Below are 18,650 nucleotides of genomic sequence, written 5' to 3'. Positions count from 1 at the left end.
GTATAAGATTGTTGTAATTGGAAGGTGAGGTTAAAAACTTCGCGGAGACTGCCTGTGTCTCGCACTAAGAGTGGGTTCGGGCTGTGCATGTGTGTGCGCGTGTTTGTGTGTGCAGGTTCCAGGCTGCAGGCTGAGAAGGAGAGAGTGGGAGGAGCGGAAAGTGCTCCAGTCCAATCCGGGCCGCCGGGTAAAGCTCTCCTATACGCTCTTCCCTCCCTCAGCCCCCAGAAAATAGTGAAACCCTCCCATAGAGGTGAGAGCGCAGATATCATGAGAAAAGCGGCCACACAACCAGAGCGCACAGACCGACGCACCAACCGACCTCAACCCGCCTCCCTGCGCCCCGCTCTGGGATGCTTTTAGCGCAGAGACGCTTCCACTCAGGGCAGCCAGTGGACGTCGACGCACACCATCTACACTCCTTTCGTTGTTGTTTTTAACCGAGGATCTTTCACCACCACCACCACCCGTAGCCCCTTCTTTTATTTTAAGTGTTTGTTTCTTCATGACTGCTGCTTTGGGAAGCGAGCCTCAGCACCAGCTCCAGCAACACCGACACGATGCGAGGTAAGACCATCCCACTGTGCTCGCACTTTCTCCCACTTAACACACAGTCACACGCGGCACGACGAGCTTTTATCACTCATTTAGCTTTGAAAGTTTATTCTGGGAGGTTTAGGCGAAAATCTGAATTTGTCTCTTTTTTTCAATGTTAAGCTTAAGGCAGTGTGTTTGGGGTTCTCTGCAATCTCGTCAGCCACCTTAAGTAGTCTGTAAAGTTTATTTGGATCCCTCTCCGTGTGTGTTTTGACTCAGGAGCGTGTGTGTGGAACAGGCGCGCGTTCCTGCAAATTTTACTGGAGTCTGGGATTGGAAATTAAAAGTGCCGCATTATATTTAGCTTAATCATTTGAGCTCCACTCCACACCGGCGGAAATTGCGGATAGGGTGGTAGATCGGATTAGATTAGCCCATGTGCAGAAGAAAAAAGGGAGAAAAAAAACTTTATTCCGTTATGTTCTGATGGTAAACTTTATTGAATGCTTCAGGGATGTGCACTTTCAAGCGCTCCACTAACCCATTTTCCCGACTCTCTGCGCCGCGCTGAGAATGTTGAAATTCATTATCAATGCCGTCCTCTGGACGCTCACGCGCACGCAATAAGCAAGACCTGTCTCGCGCACGGTGATACACAGGGACACTCGCGCACAGGTCATTTTGCCCTTAGCCTTTTGCTCGACGTTTAAATTCCGTTAACAGCAGAAAATGCGCGTTTTTCGTTTCTCCTTCATGACTATTTGCAGTTCATTAAAAGTCCAGCGCGAAGGCTTTAATATTTAACCTTATTATTATCAGCTTAGTGTTTTGGAATTCGCTTTATTTACTCTCGACGTTGTGCAATTACCGCTGGCGCTAAAGTTGCAACACTCGTTCAGCTGGATGATTTGAACTCTAATTTATAAGCCAATCTGTTTTAACTGGCCGGACCGCTTCTTACTGGCCTCAGAAATAAGTTAATTCGTTTATGAGGTGGCCTTTATGATGCCTGAATGTTCCTATATTGGAGGTGAGAAATTATTGGAAAATTTTGATCCAAGGGTACAAAGTCGCCTTCAAAGTAAAGGCATGTCACAGAAATCCACGGCCTGTGATTTGTCAAATTATAGCTTATAGCTTTTAGCTTAAAAATAAAATACTCGTTACGTTTCTTTACACGGAACAATATTGTTATCATATACATATACTGTATGCATGTTCGGTCAGAATAATTATTAAGCAAACTTGCGTTACCGTTATTTTAACCTGCTTATTAGTTATGACGATAAACAACAATACACTGTAATCGGATTATTTTATTGCAGTTATTACTTAGAGAAAAAAGGTCAAACATCAATCTATTCATGTGTCCATGTCATGTAAAGATGTAAAGCTATCTGCTGCCTCAGCTCCAGGCCATCAAACCTTAGGCAAGAAAAAAAAAGAAAAAACAGGAGGCCAAACATCTTTTCCTCTTACTCTCTTTCTGCAATCCCATGGCAAACTCCTCTGTCACACACCTTGTATTTTATCCACATTTTAATGGGCCTTGCGACTACTCTCGTGCATGGGAGGCTTTGGAGGGGTATACCAAAAGCTCCTGCTTTCACTTAATAGCCATGGTTGGCAGAAGAGGCCCCTGAAGCGTCTCTCTCACCCCTTTTTTACCATGTCTATCTCTCTCTTTCTCCCTCGCTCTCCATCTTCCTCTCTCCCTCTGCACGCCCCAAAGGGTTTTGTCAGATAGAATTAAATCAGTGTGGGCCGTGCGGCCCCCACTCCCAACCTGTGTGTGCGCGCGTCTGTGTGTGTGGAGTCTCGGCTGCCCTTGCACAGAAACGTGCTCACAACCACAAGGTTTTAAAAAAATAGAGGCCCCTCATGAGCCGTGGTAATTATCATTTAACAATAGCCACAGCTCCTGAAGCCCTGACCGAAGATGTGATGTCACGCCATCGCCCGGCCTGGAAAAGCCAGAGAAACAACATATAATATAATCATAAGAGGCCTTTTCTGCTTCTCTGAAAACGAAGCTGGCTCAGTGCTGTGTGGGATGTTGTAAACAGGCTCATTATCTCTGTATTTTCAACAGCAATGTGGTGAAGCTCAGCTGTAAGAGGTGTTCCGTTAAAACCCATCAAATGACATTAGAAACAGTGGCAAGTGGCCATATATATGTGTTTAAGTGGCAACAGAGTTTTAGTTTTTACGTCTCTATAATAAGACAATAAATGAAATATAATTAAGTAATTATGCCCTATTTATTTGGATGAATCGTTTTAGTTATTGTAAATGAATGTTTGATTTTTTAAAGTAATTTTTTGCAGAAATTAGTTTAACCTAAAGAATGTCTGAGCTAATCAACAGCAACCTCCTACCAAATCATTTATTAATGCCATAATCAATAAGAGATCAGAGCCCTTCTGTGAGATTAGCATATGCGTGCTTGGAAACATACACAGCATCACACAAGCATGAACTGACATGTATTCTGCAAGTGAGTAGCTTCCTGTGTTACTCAGTGATCCCCACAGTCTACATTATCCCATGGATGTGTATCCTTTTTATTACTGTTATAAGCCTAAGAGCTTCCAAATGCACCCGGGTCAGGCAGGTCCACAAGTTCAGCGATGGAGGGAGCAACAGTGGAGGAGGGGCTCGCAGGGCCACTTCTCCTCTGTTAGCAGTATGCGCCAATCACCATCTCTCATTCTCCTAACACTGTGGGATAAGATGGGATGACAGGAAGTGGAAGAGTATGAGAGCACAATAAAGTAATAAGATAATGGCAGGAGATCCAGAATAATGTGTGGGTGGGAGTGGGGGGGTCATTAAAAATATTTATCTCAAATCTACAAGAATTAATGGTCATTTCCATTTCTGGCATTATTTATGTTACCTTGAAAGGCAGCATGTGCACACATTAAAAATCCGAAAGCTCTGAAAACGCACACTGACACAAACAGCTGCAGTACTACGCATGACGGCCTCATGCCAATAGAATTAGTCCCATCCTGCTTTGCTTTAGAGACTCGTTTGCGAATTGATTTGTCCAGTTCGAAAGCATCCCGGGATCAATTTTTAGTCAAAGACAATGGAAGTTGTCTGTTTAGATAAATCCGTGGCACACAACTGAAATGGCTTTAGTTTACACTGGAGTCTAAACATCTCTCTTTTCTTTTTTTTTTGTATTTTTTCATGTTTGTTCCTATAATTTCTTTTTTTTTTATAACAGTAGAAACTATTAAAGAAGCACTTCCACCATTTAGTGCTTGTTGGCTGTCTGTGTTCAGTGTTTACTGTTGTTTTTCTCCTGAGCACAAACAAGCGGAAGGCCGATGTACAAGCACATGGATGACAACACAGGAAGACTCATGTGAATGCATAGAAATGATGCAGAATAATAAACACAGATGTTCACAGCTACACTGTGATTACATTTAACTGCCAGTATTTGTATCATGTGCCATTAAGGGGGATAAAGTAAAGGTTAAAGATCAGTGGCGCTGAGTTGTGCCTGTGTTTCACTTTCAGTACCAACTATGAGTAACAACATGCAAAATATAAGTTGCCATTATTCGTACTGATTTAGAAACTGAGCCCAAAACTTAATTTACACCAAATCACTGCTTTCCATTGTCGCCATGAAACCTCTTTTTGTGCACCCGGTCTGGGTGAATCTTTGCTTTGCACTGTTATCACTGCATGTGTGGTCTGTTGTCCAGCTCGGTGTTGTTGATTGTGTTGTTTATTGTGTGTTTGTGCTGAGTAATGGTCTAGTGTTATGTAAGAAGAGAGGAGAGATTACCCCAAGCTCATGCAGGCCACACTGTTAATCCCTCAACACAGCCCCACTGACTGAAACGGGTACCGGCACCAGAGTGTTGTTGCGACACACACACTTACACACTCATTTTGCATTCAAGACTCACCGTCTACTCTTCACCTAGTGTGTCTTACCTGACCTTTAGATTTTTTTTCAAGCCATCTACTTAAAACATTCCACCATGCTTTGTGCGTGCGTGTGCTGCCTGGATAGCACTTCTGCGGTCCCACTGAGCCACTATCATAGCCTGTGTTTGTTTTGCATGCGCTCAGCATGCACCCAGTGTTGGTTTTATCCCTCCGCGGCCGTCTAGGGGAGCCTAGGCGAACTGTTTTTCCTCCTCAGTCAATTCTCCCTCTTTCTTAAATCTTTCCACACACAAAGCGTGGGCTACACGGCACGCTTCAGTTTGTGTCTCCACTTTATCTTAGCCGGGAGGGATTTCTGCCTGAACCACTCCTAAACTCTAAATCTGCCTTGAAGTCATAGAGTCCTCTGACAGCTCCTTCTGTTTTGTCAGTTTTACTCATCCATGAAGGCAGCGTGTCTCAGTGGACGCACAATGATATTCAATATTCACATTTTCCTCTGATTTACACTGAAGTAAAAACCGGGGGAAGAGGGTGACTGCGCTTATTAAACACAGAAAGCGAGTAAAATATGACAAAGATATCATTGGAGGGGTTCCTTTTATAGGAAAAATATGCTCACATCAAAAGTGAGAATTATCATATCATAACAAATCAGGTTCTGGGGAGAGGGACATCGAGTGCACCGACTGATAGTCCAAAGTCAGTGAGCATTGCGCACACACTTTTACAGTAAATTCTGATTTCTGCTACTCTAGAACAATGTAGAGATTTGGTCATTTATTCAGGTTTAGTCACTTTATGAGTCAGTTCATTTCGTTTTTAGGAGGTTTCCTTTTTTCTATCTGCTTAAAGACCATGAATCGAGCTAAGAATCTATATGGCGAATACACAGAAAACGAAAGGCGAGACAAACAGAATGAGAGAAGGGAGACTATGAGCAAGTGAATGAGTGAGATAAGAAAAAAAGAGGGCAAGTATGAGAGAGAGAGAGACTTAAGAGTTATATAATAGTGCAAGTGTGGACGTTTGTGTGCGTTTGCCTAAGCAAGTTAGTGTGTGCTTGTATGAAATGGTGAGTTAGGGTGCAAAACTAAATTTTCTTGCATGCATACTGGTGCAAATGCACACAGATACAAGCTATCCTGTTCTCATAGCACTTGCACATTCTAGCTGCCTGAAGCAATGAATAACATGCAGTACCTGTTATAGAGGTATCCAAAGTCCACGCTTGCTAACCACCTATCAGACTTCAGCTAACATTCAAAGCAGATTAGTCCATAAACTAAAGGTGTGTGTCAGCTTACCCTCTACGCTACGCATAATCATATACGTATATGATTTGATTATGCACAGCACTGATTACTTGGAAGTGCTGCAAGGCCCTTACTTTTAAGAGGTTTTGCACAAAAAGTGGACTCTGGCTCTCCAAAGTTATAGACAAGATGTGAAGATGACAGAGGAAGTGGCACATTATATCCCTATACTGTGAAGGTGTTCTCTGCAGAAAGCTGCAATAAGCCTATAATATGACTTAGCCTACTGCGGCATCTTTTCTTAATGACAAAGATTAGCCTGTTTTAGTGCTTGTAATCTCATTGAAGGGACTCTTATTAGGTCTGCCTTTCTTCCCTCTCTCTATCTCTATCTCTCAGTTACTGTGTCCAAGTCATGAGATACTTCTCTTAACTCTGTGCGTGAGAGTACTCACATATGTGTGTGTGTGTCCACAGCACTTGCTGTTGATGTGAGGGATCTTGCCATTCACAAAGAGAATGCAATTCTGAAACCAAGACGGCTGCCGCTGTTGCTGCTTTTGCTCACTTAACTCAGATTTAATGTTCATAACGCATTCTGTTAAATCATCCCGCTAGAGACAAAGAGAGAGAGAGAGAGAGAAAGAGAGCAGGTAAAGAGCAGAGCAGGCTGGGTCGAGCCGAGCTGAGTTGTGTGATAGTCTTTGTGATCAATTTGCCTCTATGAGAGATGCCCCTGGGGCCACTTTGGGGAGAACCTTGTTAGGCTGAGTTAAATTGTTGCCCGAGGCGAGCTATTAGCGGCCATCCCTGGGAGAGGACACACACACATAGGCACACATGTGCATGCTCACACACTCACTTAAACAGAAGCACTGAAACACAAGTACATTGAAACCTTTTTAGTACACGCGTAAACTCAAAGGGAACTCGTTCATATGCTCGTGTTCACACTCGAGCTGACAGCCTGTTTCACTACCAGGGGTTTCATGAACTCACAAGCAGCAGGGCAAGAATCTCTAACTCAACACTTTGGCTCTCTGGTCTTGAAAGGTGTTATGCAAAAAGAGAGAAAGAAAAAAAAAGCAGCAAGTAATAGCTGGAGGTATCACTGCAACATTTAAATTGAAAAAAAGGACATTTTGGTTGAATGCTTTGGGAAATGTTGAGCAGAAACCAGAGTGGTCCTTTAAGAAAGCATTTATTTTTTGTTTGATCATTATTATTAATAAGATAATGGTTAAACAGTTTTAAATCACATCGTCTCTCTTTACATAATGTCAGGTATTTTTATTTTAGCTTGTGGAAGAACGTCTTACCATGTACACCCTTCTTTTAAGGGTCAGATTATTTAATGAAGTTAAAAATCATATTTTCTAGAATAGCAGAGACTTTATATTAAAGGCATATGCTTAAATAAAAGCTGTTAGCTTCTGTTCACCCCTACTCAACAGTAGGACGAATATGTGTATGCAGTTATTAAAGCTGTATTAAAGCTGTACAAGTGTATCAGATGCAGAAGTAAGCCTTGTTAACTGAATTTAAAACAGTCCCACAGACGGGTTTTCCATCCTCTTCTCCGTACTCTAATTGTTAGCTAGTCACATTAAGTGCTCCCCTTCTCGTCAATGCTTTAAAGTCCATTCAGCTTCTCTCATCTTGACACTGCCGTTTCCCTGATTTTATCTGCTCGTCAACTGATTATCACTAGAAAGGATGCGACTCTGACAAAACTGCGGGAAAATTTTTCTCTGCCTTATGTAAGAAGTGAGAGCAATTTCTGCCCATCTCTCCATGGATGTCCCTCTCTTTCTTTCCATTTCTCTCTTACACTGTGATAGCCACCTTTTCTCTCCCTTCCCCCTCAGTCACACACACACACACACACACACACACACTGTCATCTACAATTAGACTCAAGAGAAACACCATAGTAGGAGGAGCGTGAGGTTAAGCAAGAATGGCCGATGCTAACATAGTGTTATTTTCTCATCTCAGGAATAAAGCGATGGTTTCTTAGTCAGTGTTTGTGCAAACATATTCTTCCTCGCACCGACTCGCTTCACCCAAACAAAGCTTGAACACTGCTCAGTGTTTCACAGCTCAGTGTGCGTCATAGGTGTCTGCTAGCATGAGGGCAAAGGTGCGAGATGAAATGGAAAAAAGAGAGAGAGGCTGAACTCTAAAGAGTCTTTTTGCTTGTGTTTTCCTGTGTGTATGCATATATTATCACTGCCTGATTTTAGAATGGTAATGACCAGATGCAGGCCTCTCACACTTGGACTTGTTCCTTCCACTCTGATTTCTGAGTCTTTAAGGAAAGGTCAGAGGCTATCAGGGCCTCATAGGTCACCCGGGTGGTTGGAGTGTGCACGCCTGTGTACAGTGACCATGAGAGGGGTTCAGTTTACCCCGTGGATTCTTTTCCCACACCTCTGTCTCCTTCTTATCTATTTGAGGACACATGCTGCACTGGATGGGAGACTATGTGTGTGTGCATGTGCGTGCATGTCTGTGCGTGTATTGGATTTAGGATGGGAGCAGTGTGACCATAAAAATCATACTGTAAAGTCTGCTTTTTTTGAAAGTGGTATGCAGTAATGTGTTCTTTCAAGCATGTCTCAATGTGCGTCTCTGTCTGTCTGAATGTGTCTCTGGGAGCATGTTGGGGTGCATGTGTGTGTGTGTGTGTTCATGCCTGTGCATGTGAATCGATGCTCTGGATTACAGCCAGTGGCCCCCTTCTGTTCCCTCTCCGCAGCGTCCAATCACACCACGGCACAATATTCTATGAGCAAACTGCAGCTGATCCCAGACCTGCTATCTGAGCAATTACCCAGAGTGCTTTGGGGCCGCACGGCAAGCTGGACAAGCTCATGCCCTCTGACATATAGCATGGGGGGAGGGCGAGAGCGGCACTGTTTTTTTCTGACACTTTTATGCGTGTGTCTATGTATTACATCAGGAAGGGGGTTGATGACGATATACCAATGGGAAAAGCAGAGGCGGGGGTATTTAATGTATGCTTTTGCAGCAACAGTATGACTGTAAGTACTACAAAATGGACAAAGACATGTTTGGCGACAATATCTATCACCAAAACTCAATGCACAGCAGACTGTGGAAAAGAAGGGACCGGTGCACGGCTGTGCCAACTTACAGTATTTTAATGAGGCTGTTTCATGTCAGCATTATCTTTATTACTTCAGGCCAGGTCTGAGGTCAGTTTGCATCTAGAAGGCTGAAGCTGGATAATTGTTTCAGTTCTGATTTTTGCAAGTTGTTCCTAAATTAGTGTTACAAGCACCAGAGCTGACTCGAAATCAGTGAAACTTCACCTAAGATATAAACATTATTTTAAAATGAATAGAAAAAGCAGACCCAGCTGGGTATTGAACCTTAAATATGTTTTGTCCCAAAGAAACAAACAGAAGCCAGAGAAAACAGCACTAAGCATTGTTAAACTTCGAAGGTCAGGATTAAGGAGAGAATAGACAATACAGACAGCGACGACTGAGGAGGAATGTGTGCATCTAGCCGGGCCACAGGGCTCCTAAAAAATTAATTTGTGGTAAGTACTGAAGGCTGAAAAACGGAGCAGAAAGTCAATCAGTCCTTCATTCATATATATATATATATATATATATATATATATATATATATATATATATATATATATATATATATATATATATATATATATATATATATATATATAATGTACACACACACACATATATATAGGAAAGAGGAAAGAGGGAAAGTGTGACAGCACACACGAGCGCAGAGGTCCGTTTGAAACCATATGCCGTGGCAGTGTTTCATTGATTTTAATGGGACAGTATGATGTGGAAACATGACAGGAAACACAGGGGAGATAACCCAAGAAGCACTGCTATAAACTATTCCCAGCTGTGTGCATTAATCCGCTCAGTGATCACGCCACCAAAAAGTTTCCTCAGTGTTTTTCATCATTGGCAGAGAAGGAGAGAGAGGAGAAAAACCTCCGCTTGTTCCTCTAAGTTCTGTGAGACAGGGAGACAGAGTTTCACTGAGAGATGGAAATAGATCATGAAATACAGAAACTGAAATGATTTCCCAGTCACACAGCCACTTACAGCGAGGAGGAACACACGAATGAAAAAGTCAAACAGACTGAAGCGGAGTGGATGGTGAAAAGTGATAGCATAATTCACAGTATATAGACATCTAAGACCAGCGCCGGAGCTGTTCAGATTTAACAAGGAGGGGTGTTGGTGGGGGGTAAAGTGCTGATCTCCTTCATTTTCCCAGAAGATATCACGTTAACTGGGAAGAAGCTATGCATATTTTTTAATGAAGTGGAGATACCACCCACATTCATCCCCAACAAATCAACCCCTGGGACTACAGTAGGAGTCATGTTTGCATTTCTGAAGTGGCTTACACTGGCAAAAGTTACGGCAGGAAAGTGAACACCAGTCTCTGGTGTGCACTGTGTCGCTGTAAACTGCGTGATATTGTGTGCTGCTTCAATACATTTCTCTTGTAGACCCATCCTGCAGGCTAAATGAATGAAACATGCATGTCCATTCTGCCCTTTTGGAAACACACACCCATACTTGCACACACATACATGCAACTCAGACTTGTCTAGCAACACCTAGTGGCCTCACTTTGCTGTTACATTGTCAATATAAACAAGCTCCTTTCAGATAGCTGCTTCATTCTCTGTGCATCTACGTGTGCATTAACTCTCAGCAAGCCCTGTGTGTGAGCTACTTATGTGCTTTAGAAATAAGTATTGCTAAGATATTGGTGCAAGGCTGCTGCTTTTTTTTTCCTGTAGTGCAATATGGATAATTAGGACTCTATTTAGGGAAAGGGCCAGCCCAGGAAATTCACAGGAGATCCTCACTTCATTAAAAATCAATTATCACAACACACGTGCTGGTGCAGTACAACCCTCAGCAACACACACTCACACACGTGCGTGACTCACATTACAGCAACTATCTTTGCCTTCCCAGATTCTTAAGCGAAATTCATCTCTAGTTGGTTCGCTCCATCTTTTTCTCCCTCAAGAGATTGTGCAGGCCTGATCCTCCTCTTAGCTGAGGAATCGCCAGCACTGCAGTCCCGTTCTTACATAATAACCTCAGGATAACGCTCGTGCTCCGGCTGGCTGAGGACCTTGTCACTCACTGGGTCAGCTCCGGTTGGAAAAAAGTCCCACCCACCCTCAAGAAAGGCATGTGGCTAGGAGCAAAACAATTTCCAAAAACAGAAATGAGTGGCTGGTCCTCTAAGAGTGGCTAGTGGAAGAACTGCAATAGACTTGTTCATGTTAAGCTTTCATCTTTAGAAATTTATTTCCACCGCTTCTTTTAAGGTTTAAGTTTGCTTCTGTAATGGAAAATCATGAAATCCAACGCCCAAGAAGTATTATCATACATTCCAACTTTGAAAACAATAAGAACGCAGCTTTTTCTAAACAGCCAACAGATAAACGCGTCTTTAATTCTGCTACATGTATAATCCACTGCTGCAGCTACAGTATAGTCTGTATTGTTGACTGGATGTGGAAGTGGGAGTCCTTAAGTGAACAATTCAAAAAACCTCCGCTTAGGGAGGGCGACAGGACGAACGGTGATGATACACCGAGTTGGCTCCAAACACCAATGACATCATTTCCTTTAAGATTGTGACAGCTTAGCACATCATCGCGGTGACAGCCAGACGAGTGCAGAGAGTGGGTGCTCACCCTGGCAACAGCTATGCTGTCATGACCGTCTCCCTATATCCTACCTGACAGTCCCCATTGGCAATGAGCACAACACACACACACACATAGACACAGTAAACAATGCATACACCCACACATACACACACACACACACACACACACACAATTTACCAAACACACACAGACATGTGCACATACTTTATCTTTCTGAGTCTTTTTTTATAAGTGAAATGCTCACTCAAACCATCCCTGAAACACACACAGAAACAATGCACATGCCCACACGCCCATGCTCTTTTGGGCATAATGATTTGATACAAAGACAAATACAATCTCCCATGGGGTAAAAGGAATTCAGTCAAGATATAATGTAATCGGTGTAGAGGACGAGGAAAAAATGTAAAGCACTTGTTCTGAGAAATCAACAGAAATAATAACGCCGTATATCCACATCAGACAGCAGCAGGTGTGGGCTGAACGCATTCAGATTGTCTAAACCCACGGAGATTAACTTGCTTCACGATTAACATTTTGATCAAAGAGTTTGACTAAAAGTATGGGACTAACAGTGCCAACCAGAAAGAATAAGAGGATTGCGAGAGCAAAGAATAATTAGAAGCATGGCTGATGCACTGTTGTACTGTCTTCTGGTTATACGCAAAATGTGGTCTGTTGATACCGGCCATGTCCTGGGTGCAACTGACCTGTTTTACAGACTAAAAATAGGGGTGCACAGGCCGCGTTCATTGACAGCTCTGTGTATGTAGTCTGTGTGTCATCCCAGTCCAGTGCCTTTCTGTGACCCAGTTTGGAGAGCTGGCCGAGAATTGGTGGAAATGGGTCACAGCTTGGGCTGCACCAGAACTCAGAGTATACCTGTGATACCTTAAGCACACATTCAAACAGTGTGTCATTTTGTTGCTAGGGCTGTCATGGGTGGTCCCCTGAGACGGATCAGGAGTTACTAGAGATAGATAAGGGGATTAAAGGCCCTTTTACATCATCAGTTATAACTATGGAGATATGTGTAACAATACATCTTGAATCAGAGTACATAGTCCAGGATCATGGCAGCATGTAAAAAACGTTTCATGTCTCTCAGTGGCCACCAGGGGGCGGATAGGCAAAAATGAATATATAAATTTAGATATTTATTTATACATATATAAAGATGCTGTTTCATTCTAATTAAAGAGAAAAAAATCAATTACCTGGGTAGATCTACTCCTATGCCCTGTTAAAAAAATTACTTTGAATATGCAAATATGTTTGGGTTATTTTTGCTTTTTTTATAGCAGATGTCAGTGTTTAATCCTGGCTCTGTTTTCCAAAGCTTTCCACACCTAAAACTGAGAGAAAGCATAGAGTAACGTTTCACTTTCTGGAAATTTTTAAAACATTTGAAAGCTTCTTTTTTTTTTTAGTGCTCCTGAAACAGATAATAATAATGGATTGGATTTATGTAGCGCTTTTCAAGGCACCCAAAGCGCTTTACAATACCACTATTCATTCACACACTGCCCTGGGGTAGACTGACAGAAGCGAGGCTGTCATATTGCACCATCCAACACCAGTAGGCGGTAGGGTAAAGTGTCTTGCCCAAGGACACAACGACCAGGACAGAGAGCCCGGGGATCGAACCCCCTGAGCCACGGTCGCCCCGTACAAGAAGTAACACTGAAGGGCAGGGGGATTACATTGAAGTGATTGTACCTGCGCAGTTGCTAGACAGAAAACTGCTTCCATTGATCCTGACAAGAGATTATCCAATTATGTATACTGCAAACTCATTCTGCCAGACACTTAGCATATATATATATATATATATATATATATATATATATATATATGACTCCCAAACTAGGCGAGTGGCTCCAGCAGATCCCGGGAATAACATCGGAGATCTCTGTCCAGAAGAGCGCAGTCCTGGGAACAGCTAAGATACTGCGCAGGACCCTCAAGATAGATAGATAGATAGATATATACACACATACATACATACACACATACATACATACACACATACATACACACATACATACCCACAATCAACTCTGCCAAACCAAAGCACCTACACAAGATCAATGAAATACAAAATTAATACTACACAAATCCAAAACTTGTAAGCTCTTCAGTGTGCACACAGATACTTTAGACATACATCCATCGATGTTGTACGAAAGGTTTGGTGGCACGCACGAGAGGAATCAAATTTACAAACACGAACATACGTTATATCTGAACTTCTCAGGAGATTCCTAAAATGTACAGAATTTCCCACAGTATGCAAGGAGATTACATGTGAATGGCTATTTCAGCTGTGGCTAAGCCAGCGCTCAGCAGAGGAGGGGAAGGAGCTCGTCGGGAAATAATTTAGGATTAGATAGGCTGTCTAATCTCTTTATAGAGACTGTGCCATCTCAGCAGCATACCTGCCTACCTCTACACCTATGTCATATCTCTTAACAGGAACTGCAGCTTTCACTTTCCATACAGTATGGACGCTAAGTTCAAAGGCACCCATGACAGGTGCTCGTGTGTGTTGAAATAGTTTTTGTTGTTTATATTCAGTGCCTTTGGTTGTGACTGTACATGGAGCTGCCTATACACAGTGAGTAAAACCTAAAATGAACAAAACGTAGTTCAGTTAGTGCACATGTAGATTAAGGGCTGCTAAACACTAACAGCATTTGAGTTGGTGGACCAAATGTGTTTGCATATGCGTGTGAGTGTGTGTTTGAAAGAGAGAAAAGATAAAGGTTGAAGAGTATGTGTGACCCTTTGGTGTTTTCTCATTATGGGCAACCTTTCTAACCCGCAGGGGTCTGTCCTTTAAGCGTAACACAAAGAATACACATGCACAATCTTGTTACTTTGTGCGTGTAACCGTGTGTATGCAGTCCTTGGTGTCCCATTCATTAGAAAACTCCTAGAAGCACATAATAATTGCCCAAATGTCACTGTGCCCTTGTGAATTTGAAGTTAACGTGACACAAATGCAGTATGCAGGCACACTGTTATCTCAATGAGGTCGTACACCCAACTGGGTTATGTACATTTACCATCAAATTAGACCACCAGCCGAGGTCTGACATCTGTGAGATGACTCAACAAGGTGTTCACAAAACTCCAAACTAGGCCGTATCCATCTGATTAGTAATGCAAGTCTTTCTTGTTCTTGCTTTTTTTCTTACAGCCCAAATCGAAGTTATACCATGCAAAATCTGCGGAGACAAATCATCAGGAATCCACTATGGCGTCATTACATGTGAGGGATGTAAGGTGAGACTCTATGTGGCTGAATCAAAGTCTGATTCATTTGCTCAGAAACATCATATAGTCTATGCTTGACGGGTACCTGAAGCCTGTATTCTCTGCTGACATGTAACCAGGGTTTCTTCAGACGTAGTCAGCAGAACAACGCCGCCTACTCCTGCCCCCGCCAGAGGAACTGCCTCATCGACAGAACAAACCGCAACCGTTGCCAACACTGCCGCCTGCAGAAATGTCTTGCCCTAGGAATGTCCAGAGATGGTGAGGTCCAGGAAATACATATTTATATCTATGGTGCATGAGTGTGCAGGCAAATATATGCAAACAAATACATGTGCAACCCTCTCTGTGCAGAACAGCCAAAAATAGGATCATATGCAATCTTATCTGATACAGTCTGAGCTAGTGGAGCAATTTCTTTTCATCCTTCATTTTATTTTTTGTCCCCATAAAGCGGTCAAGTTTGGCCGCATGTCCAAGAAGCAGCGTGACAGTCTGTATGCAGAGGTGCAGAAGCACCAGGCACGGCTGCAGGAGCAGCGGCAACAGCAGACAGGCGAAGCAGAAGCTCTGGCACGCGTTTACTCATCCAGCCTAACCAACGGACTTTCCACCCTTAACCATGAAATTGGGGGCACCTATGCCAATGGTCACGTCATTGAGCTACCCAAAGGTGGCCATGGTAATGGAGCAGGAGTCCCCGGGGGTTACTATGGGATGGATTCCACCCAGCCATCTCCAGACCAGTCAGGTTTGGACATGTCGGGCATGAAGCACATTAAGCAGGAGCCAGTGTACGACCTGACGCCAGTACCCAACCTGTTCAGCTATGGAGGCTACCAGGAGAGTCAGCTTGGGCCCAATAATGTCAGCATGGGAGAGCTGGGTAAGAAAGCAAAATCATTCAAAGCTACCTGACTTAGCCACGTGGAAATCTGCATGTCTGCTCACAAAGTAGTCCTTTCAGCAGCGTGAGTCAGGGTCCTAATCTGAGAGCCACACAGGAGATCAGACAGGCTTAAATTTACAGCTGACAAGGTGTCATACTACCGTATGCACAGCTAAGGCTGCTAGCACAAGTTAAGATTTATTTAAGATTAAGCACTTCAGGCTGATTCTAGAGAATATAAAATCAAGCAGAAAATGTACAGCAATATAAAAGGACGATAGATTGCCCATAGTACTTGCCACCCAATGTGCACAATGCTTCAGATTAATGTGCAGGTCTGCTTGTACCTAAACTAACACACTCCATATACTCCTATATGCTATATATATAGTAACACTGTGTAGGGAAAGAATACGTGAATAATCGACATGAATGAATAATCTTCTTTTCCAGACCGTATTGCTCAAAATATCATCAAGTCCCACTTGGAGACATGTCAGTACACAACAGATGAGCTGCAGCAGCTAGCCTGGCAGACACATTCCTATGAAGAGGTCAAGATGTACCAGAGCAAGGTGAGGTTTGACTTTATGGCGCCATCGAAACATGACATTTACAATTACAAAGTACCTTATATCTTATACTCTCCCTATATTTGGGTCTTTTTTCCTTTCTAGTTACATTAATTTAATTAACAGCTACTTCTAAAGTACTGAAAAGGATTAAGAACACACACACACACACACACACACACATATATAGTTTTAAATGCCGTAATGCTTTGAACTTTCATTCAAACTCAGTTTACTGAGTTAGTGGGGTTTCTTTTACTAGTAATAGAAATGAAACACATTTGAAATCACAGAGCATGTCAGTCATAGAAATAAAAATGTCGTTTATTTTATTTCCTCACATGAAATAACTAGGTACAAAAGTACACAAACATAACCTGGGTCTTTGGTTCTAGCCCCGTGACGTGCTGTGGCAGCAGTGTGCCATCCAGATCACCCATGCGATCCAGTACGTGGTGGAGTTCGCCAAGCGCATCTCAGGGTTTATGGAGCTGTGCCAGAATGACCAGATCCTTCTTCTAAAGTCAGGTGAGCCACGTGAGCAGTTCAGGCCTATCTCTTTATGTAAGCAGAGGTCAAACTGTCAGTCAGCAGACAGTAAATATCCTGTGGCTTCTTACTCTGGTTGGCTTTTAGTGAGTATATCAACTTCAAATTTATCACTCTCTCTCTCCAGGTTGTTTGGAGGTAGTCTTGGTGCGGATGTGCAGGGCATTCAACCCTCTCAACAACACAGTACTCTTTGAAGGGAAGTATGGAGGCATGCAGATGTTCAAAGCCCTAGGTAAGATATTACTAGCTAAACATTTTGTCTTGGTATGAACGAGGAGTACAGCCAAATATTATTAAAAAAAGAAGTGAGAGATAATTTAATTTTTTTTCTTACTGTCTGCCGTTCCCTGTGCGTCCCTCCAAGGTTGTGATGACTTAGTGAGTGCAGTGTTTGACTTTGCGAAGAGTATGTGCTCACTGCAGCTAACAGAGGAGGAGATTGCACTGTTCTCAGCAGCTGTACTAATTTCCACAGGTCAGTGTGAATCTGCTTATAATAATATATTATAATATTATAATAATGCAGGACGCAATGTGCATGGACTTGAATTAAAAACACTTTAAAAATAAGGTAGTGACTCTCTTTACATTATTCTGTATCAAGCAGCATAATCAGTCCTCACCACGTAACATTTTATACAGTGGCCTCACAGCCGTATCAATTTTACATTTTGCCCTTCAATCAACTCTGTCGGCATTAAAAAAGTCTATTCTTCTTTCAGATCGACCGTGGCTGATGGAGCCTCGGAAAGTTCAAAAGCTCCAGGAGAAGATCTACTTTTCTCTGCAGCACATTATGCAGAAGAACCACATGGATGAAGATGCACTGGCCAAGGTAGGGCTGGAACTTATGGTGAGAGAACTTAGAACGGCATAGAAGCCTAAAATGCATGAATCTATAGGCTAAGACCAAAAGGGAAATCAAACATGAAGACAGGATCTCCTTTGGTAGGAAGGATGGGTGATTCAATGGGAAAAAACACAACAGAAGTAGCAGAACAAAGACTGACTTATAGCCTTGTCCTCATCTGCACTTAAATTTCCTCATCCTTGATCATCTCTCTCTCTTGTCCGGCAGCTGATCAGCCGAATCCCAACGTTGTCAGCCCTGTGCACACTCCACACTGAAGAGCTTCAGGCCTTCCAGCAACTCCACCCAGAAACAGTCAATGTCCTGTTTCCTCCACTCTACAAAGAACTCTTCAACCCAGACCCAAACTCTGCCATGGCCATGCCCAAGTGACTGCCTGTGGTCCACATGCAACAAATGACGCCAGCAGAGGACCAAGAAAGTAAGACAGCCGCATCCAACGAGACGAAAGCAGCTATGTCGACTACGTCATCATCGTGGCAACCACATATTTCCGAGCCCCCCCAGGCACATTTCAAGCTGGTGGGTGAGGAGTCATCTGCTAGCAGCTTAGAGTTCCCGACAACAATACTAGGAATGTCCAGCACTTATCCCATTCTGTTCACCGATACAGTCTGAAGAATGTATATACAAATGAAACATGCCCCAGGCCACAACCTGAGCGGGGCTTCCACCTTTCTCCTGAACTGAACTGACTGACCAGTAATGTACAGACTTTAAAATATCTAGGAACAATTTTAAGCTGTCAATCTTTAAACAAAAAAAAAGAAAAAGAAATTGGTAAGTTAAAATGATTTAACTTTGAAAAAATCATTTGAATTATTTTCCATGTGAAGATGGTGAAGCTGGATGGGGGAGGGAACTGTGGATTTAGAGAAGCTATTGTAGATATTCTTCTAGTGGAGAGCGGATTCCAGTATTACTTCTTGTTCTGTTAAAATAAGTTAGTCTTAATTTAAATATACAGCAGTCCACTGTGGCTGACTATACCGTGTCTACGTGTTTTTATTTTATTTGATAGTTTCTTGTGTACAGAATTTGTAAAGTTGAGACTTGTAAA

The 18,650-nt window shown here is 42.7% G+C and overlaps 1 protein-coding gene across 2 annotated transcripts; it reads left to right on the top strand.

The window, feature by feature from the left end:
* The first annotated feature begins 268 nt into the window (after positions 1-268).
* rorb (RAR-related orphan receptor B) lies at positions 269-18,331 on the top strand. Of its 2 annotated transcripts, XM_085367166.1 has the most exons (10): positions 269-567; positions 14,630-14,715; positions 14,826-14,967; positions 15,161-15,592; positions 16,049-16,170; positions 16,563-16,695; positions 16,844-16,951; positions 17,084-17,194; positions 17,442-17,554; positions 17,798-18,331. In XM_085367166.1, the coding sequence occupies exons 1-10, from the start codon at positions 561-563 to the stop codon at positions 17,960-17,962; spliced, it is 1,419 nt and encodes a 472-aa protein (XP_085223292.1). In that variant the 5' UTR covers positions 269-560; the 3' UTR covers positions 17,963-18,331. The 2 variants fall into 2 exon arrangements, with proteins under 2 accessions (XP_085223292.1, XP_085223291.1); XM_085367165.1 differs by lacking the exon at positions 269-567 and having other exon boundaries at positions 14,593-14,715.
* The last annotated feature ends 319 nt before the right edge of the window (positions 18,332-18,650 follow it).

Source organism: Diplotaxodon limnothrissa, linkage group LG12 (genome assembly GCF_057381915.1).
Source record: "Diplotaxodon limnothrissa isolate DT_005_m linkage group LG12, D_limnothrissa_male_GT1.1, whole genome shotgun sequence".
Lineage (NCBI taxonomy): Eukaryota > Metazoa > Chordata > Actinopteri > Cichliformes > Cichlidae > Diplotaxodon > Diplotaxodon limnothrissa.
The sequence above is the reverse complement of the archived record's forward strand: the minus strand, read 5'-3'. Positions and strand labels throughout refer to the sequence as shown.